This window comes from Crinia signifera, chromosome 8 (genome assembly GCF_055691185.1).
Source record: "Crinia signifera chromosome 8, ASM5569118v1, whole genome shotgun sequence".
Lineage (NCBI taxonomy): Eukaryota > Metazoa > Chordata > Amphibia > Anura > Myobatrachidae > Crinia > Crinia signifera.
Window position 1 is genome coordinate 121,758,113 of NC_139224.1, and position 6,075 is coordinate 121,764,187.

Below are 6,075 nucleotides of genomic sequence, written 5' to 3' on the forward strand. Positions count from 1 at the left end.
CAGGAATGGTAAGTATGCTGGTGTAAAATTGAGGTGTGTGTGTGTAATAAACTTGTACTTCTCTGTGTGTGTGTTTTTTATAAACATTCTTTTTACAGGTGGACTACAAGTCCCAGCGGGCCCATTAATGCCCTGCATGCTGGGACTTGTGGTTCTCCAAGTCCCAGCATGCGGGGGAGGTCTGCTGGCACTTGTAGTTCGCCGGTAAAAAGCAATGTAATGATATGTATGATGGATTTAACACTATCAGGCCGGCGTCCACTGGCCACGGACGCCGGTGACAGCCCTGGGCTTCAGCCCTGGACGGGTGAAGCCTGGGGGGGGGGGGACCCCTTTATTGGGGGGGTCCCCACTCCTCCAGGTACCCCGTCCAAGGCTGACCAGCCACGGTGCTCATGTTTTGGCCGGGGGACCTTGTATAAAAAGTGTCCCCCGGCTGTGGCATGACACCGCGGGCTGTTGGAGCCCGGTGCTGGTTTCAAAATACGGGGGACCCCCAGATTTTTTGTCCCCCGTATTTTTGGAACCAGGACCGGTCCAAGAGTCCGGGGCTGGTTTCAGAAATACGGGGGACCCCTATGCTTTTTGTTCCCCCGTATTTCTGGAACCAGGTCCGGCTCAATGAGCCCGGGGCTGGTTATGCTTAGGAGGGGGGACCCCACGCCGTTTTTTTTTTTATAAAAACACTTTTACACATTTTTATTAACAGAACCATGCACAGATCTCAATGATCTGTGCATGGTTCTGTCAAATTCGCCTGTCAGAACCTGGTCTATTTTTTTTGCGATTTTTGGTAACATTGACCAAAAATCGCACCCTATTACATTTGCGAGTTGTATACTTTATAATGGGAAAACATCTGGATGCGAATTGAAATGTGACTAAAAATCGCACTTCTAAAAGTGCGATTTCGCGGTAAAAAGTGCGATTTTTTTACCGCGATTTTCAACCTATTAAATGTGCGATTTTCGGAAAATGTGCGATTTCGGCCGTTTTTGACCAAAAATCGCACATGTCTAAAAAATCGCACTCTATTACATTTCGCCCAGACTGTCATTACATTCATAAATGTAATTAATTCTAAACATAAAAAAGGTATCATAATGAGTCTTGTAGTGCCACACAGTACAAAAGAGAAAATGCAGATGCACTCTAAGCACATAAGTAGTCTGAACAAGTATTATAAAAACTGAGGTTCTTAGTGTAATTTTTACCCAAAAAAATGGTCCAACATAGCATTGCCAGATGACCTCTTCAGATGGGTCCAACTGGATTGAACCATAGGAATGTTAGGAACCACCCAACGAGGCCCATTGTCTTGGACTGGCTTGATACTAAAGGTGAATTGCGCACTCAATTAGGATGCAGTGTACTATATATTTTCTAGGGGAATGGGGAGAAACAAAGGTGTATGTGTGTTGTGGTAGGAGGTAAATTATGCTCTGTACGCAAGAATGGGGGCAAATCAAGGGATTTTATTTAGGTAGTACAGGTTGAGTATCCCGTATCCAAAATGCTCGGGACCAGGAGAATTTTGGATAACGGATTATTCCGTATTTCGGAATATTTTAATATTTCAATGATGTATTTTGAAGTATCTTGCATTTATGCTGTATAAACACATAATATACACACAAATATATTTTATTACGACATAAAATACACACAAATATATTTTAATTGTTCAAAAAACAAGGTTTCAAAATGTGAAACAAAATTTGTGTACTATCTCAGCACTGAATTTGAATGCCAAGCAATCATTGTGATGCTGTTACAAATGTCCCCAGTGAGTTTTTAGCAAAAAAAAAAAAAAATTTCACTTTCTGGAAAGTCCGTATTTCGGAATAATTTGGATAACGGATATTCGGATACGGGATACTCGACCTGTATTGAAAAACAACGTATTTCAATAAGATTATATGTGGCAAAGTTTGAATGGGGCCTGGGGTCTTTGGCTCCTGGGACCGGACCCTGTGTCTTGAGGGACCTAGGAGAGGTGTAAGTTGACTCCTTTAGGGAACCCTTTCTCATAGGGTCCTAACCTGGATCCTATGTCCCCCCCTGGTGATTGGTGGCGGCCTGTTTGTGGGGCACTTGGCGTGTCCTGTTACTAGTTCATGCAGAGGTAACATGCATAGGTGACATATAGTCAAGTCAATATGATGTGTGGGTATAGGTATGTCAGGTGGCGTCATGCCTACATACACTTACTCTACTTTTGCCCATTGTTTTGGCCATAAATAACAGTAAAACGTTAATTTTACTCCATGTTAAATTGCCAAGTTGATTATCACTATTCCGATTACTAAAGGTCTTTAGAGTTTGCCCCTGCATTTTCTCTTTTTTTCTTTGTCAAACTGAAAATACAAATGACACTTCAATGGCAAATAAAATAAATCTCTGTCCCATAGTTTCATGCCACAATATAGCACTTTGCTCTATCTTACCCTTTGTAATTTATCAGCCATATTGTTTTTGTACTGTTGGAAAGCGCGAGTCAGCCCCTCAGCATTAAGCAGCGCTTCATTTCTCTGTCTTTCAGCTCTTAGAGGAGAAATTTCATTTGTTAGCACTAACAGTAAGATTACATAACAAACGCAAAACATTAAAATTCAGTTAACGGATCTCTAATTGTTGAGAAAAAAAAGAGTGTAAATAAAAGTAGCTAATATTTTAAGCTTTTGTTCCTTTAAAAACAAATGATGTTCGGAGTGACCAGACTATTGGACTTGGTGCTGGTTATGGTAAGCAACCTGTAATAACAGGCCAATTTTCCAGAATTACTATCACAATGGCAGATCCAGCTCCAGTGCGCTCAGGAGAGCGAACGTCTCATGTTAGCTGTGCTTTGTGTAAAACAAAGGCATCAGCTGGAAGGAGCAGCAAACATAGCAAAAGGTCAACGCCACCATAAGAACATGTTCTACTTTATTATATTACATTGAACTTGTTCTTATATAGAAGGATTTTTTGGGGTAATTTATGGATTGTAAGATTAGTTTTTAGTAAAAAGGTAAATGTATCAAGCCTTGGAGAGATAAAATTGAGAAGTTATCCAAAGGAACCAATCAACTTCTTCATTTCAAATACTGTGCAAGATAAATGATAGGTAGAAGCCGATTGGTTCCTTTGGGCAATGCCTCTACTTTATCTCTTTCCAAGGCTTGATACAACACCAGCACTTCATACACCTCCCCAAAAGTATTTTCTAGTTACAAAATAACAATAAGAGTAATATTGTAGTATATATGCCTCACCTTTTACATAGCTTACTACATTCATACAGCTCTGTTTTCATTCTTTTCAGTTCATCTCTGAACTTTTGCTCTTTTTCAGCCATTATACAGCGGTTTTCCAGTAGTTTGTCTTCAGCAATCCTACGAAACAAAAAGTAAGAACACTGAAGTTCTCTTTCTTCATCCAATCCATAGACTAAAGCACAGGTTCTCAAAGTCGGTCCTCAGTACCCCACACAGTGCATGTTTTGCGGGTCTCCTCACAGAATCAAGTGAAATAATGAGCTTCACCTGTGGATCTTTTAAAATGTGTCAGTCAGTAATGAGTGCACCTGTCGTGTGACCTGGAAAATGTTACCATATAGGTAATTGTTTTATATAAAATAGAATGTTACCAGAGATATTGTTTAATACCATTATTAATGAAAGGTGATTCTAACCATAGTGCATAGTATAGATGATATATACGTAGGGATATCTTAATAATTTGAATGTACAAATTAAATCTTTAGATGATTTAGTAATATGTATCACACCAGTCCAATGCCACTATTCTACATGAGTTCATAAGCAGACATTTTGGGTGGTCTGATATCCTAGTTGGTGCTCAGCTGTAGTCATTACTAACTGTCACATTCCCCAGATCACCTAGCTGCTGCACAGCTGTAGTCATTACTAACTGTCACATACCCCAGATCACCTAGCTGCTGCACAGCTGTAGTGATTACTGTCACATTCCCCAGATCACCTAGCTGGTGCACAGCTGTAGTGATTACTAACTGTCACATTCTGCATATTGTATTCTATAATGCTTTGCAAGCCCTATTATAATATAATTGCAGATGTCAAATGCATGAACTATTATATCAATAGATGATGTAATAAATATAATTTTAGGTAGGATTTCCTCTCAATAATTATTATTGTTAGAAGGGAGACGATTCCTAAAACTCAACAAAATGTGAACTGTGTGGGTTCCTAAGGACCGGTTTTAAGAACCACTGGAATAGAGATATTATGACAAACGTACACATTATTATGAAATCCGTGCTATAATAATTAGGGCGCACATATAGCACAACAAAGCGGACCGCACACATAACACAACCATGTTACCTTAGTGCTTTTTCTTGAGTTTCACAATCTGCTGTCAAACTCCCAATCTGTTCCTGGAGCCTAGGGACTATAGCAGTACCTGGTCCAAGGGCAGACTCATAAGAACGCACCTGAAAGAGAGCAAAGATTACTTTTACTGAATATATACCCTGTCAAGTTAGTCCTGACAGTCAGAATCAGCTTCCGACACTATGTTACAACTGTCAAAAGTCAGAAAGTCTGTGGATCGGCGAAAATGGCCACAGATTTGACAATCCGCAGCCATTTACGACAAGATAGATTTGATTTTTTTTTTTAAATCAGAACGGCCAGCCTTTAATGATGTAAAAAAACCGCAGCATTGAATAGGTGAGTGCAGTCTATAAATGAAATGCAGTAATACATTAGGGAATTGTAAGTGGAGAATGCTTTGGGGTTGCTCATTGACAGTAGACTTACATACGCAGATTAGAAAATGAAGACTTACATGCCATTATAGAGAAAGCACCTTCTACATTTGTATCTTTGTCAATACCATGTACAACCCCAAGGTATAAGGTGAGCTCAGGGAGGACAGAAACCTCCTGTGGCACCACACATCAGACAGAACACTACAACTGTGGTTATAGATCACTTCAAAATGGTGTGTCAGTATACCTGGTTCTGCCTATTAATGAAATGTTTCCCATGCTGGACCTATTTGTCAAAATAACCTGTTTCACAGCAGCATGGGGCATTTAACGACCGATTTGTAGATTTTAGGTGTGTGTGTGTGTGTGTGTCATGAGGGAACAACACACCTTATCCTGCGCTCTCCTCAGGGAATCGACTCCGTTTAGAGATATGTTCCTCTGTTTAGGTACACTCTCCCGGGGAACACTAGGCTGCTCTAGATCTTCTAACGTCAGACCTAATGGAGCTCTGCTGAGGGAGTGCTCGCTCCCGCTGTCAAGGATACGATAAGAGGCAGTATGGAAAACAAAGAGAAGCACAATCAAGAATAAAATATCATAAAAAAAATATACATATAAAAACTGGAACACTTAAAACCAGTAGAAAGCTGTATACAGTAGCTACAGAAAAATCTAAGAAGCTATTTAAAAAAGGACTGACGATATAGAATTAAAAATGTATTCATCAGGATTACAAATATTTCAATAAAACTTAATTACTTTAATTTGTTCTGAGTAATCAATCACAGAAACGTTACTAGTGTTAGAGAAAACTCTGTAAATACAGTACATATGATATACTGTATTAAGTATATAAGAACTTCTTTGCAAAGTCATTATGATAGGCCTTTCAGTGGTAATATACACATAGTACGATATACTTTTTCCATTACACAAAGGTCTACTGATCCTTGAATAAAAAACATCCCTACAGAATATAAGAAGGCACAAATCAGAGCTAATGCTGATTGTAATCTTTTGCCCCTCCGAAAGGCGAAATGATAAAAGCACAGCTTGTCTTCTTCTGGCGAGAGAAGACTTTAACAGAGATTTCATACATACCTGGACAGATGACCTTTCAAACTCTGTAAGTTATTCTCTGTCTGCATTAGGATTGATCTCACACTGCTTGCTGAAGACCGTTTGCTTTGGTATTTTGGTGCATTTGATTCCATTTCATTAAAGATCTGTTTAGAAAATAATGCAATTTCTATAAGAGCAACATGACTGCAAATAATAAAATCCAAAAACCACATTACACAGACAATGCTAATACTGCTTTCAGACCACAA

At 39.3% G+C, this 6,075-nt stretch overlaps 1 protein-coding gene across 1 annotated transcript in view; it reads right to left on the minus strand.

Annotated features, from left to right (window-relative positions):
• CCDC18 (coiled-coil domain containing 18) overlaps nt 1–6,075 on the minus strand; it is a 56,297-nt gene that overhangs the window by 48,517 nt on the left and 1,705 nt on the right. The window contains exons 2-6 of the mRNA XM_083157081.1: nt 5,846–5,970; nt 5,132–5,276; nt 4,353–4,462; nt 3,258–3,377; nt 2,448–2,544 (exon numbers count right to left, since the gene is read on the minus strand). Of these exons, the coding sequence (XP_083013207.1) occupies nt 2,448–2,544; nt 3,258–3,377; nt 4,353–4,462; nt 5,132–5,276; nt 5,846–5,970 (597 nt within the window). The remainder of the gene's footprint in view (nt 1–2,447; nt 2,545–3,257; nt 3,378–4,352; nt 4,463–5,131; nt 5,277–5,845; nt 5,971–6,075) is intronic.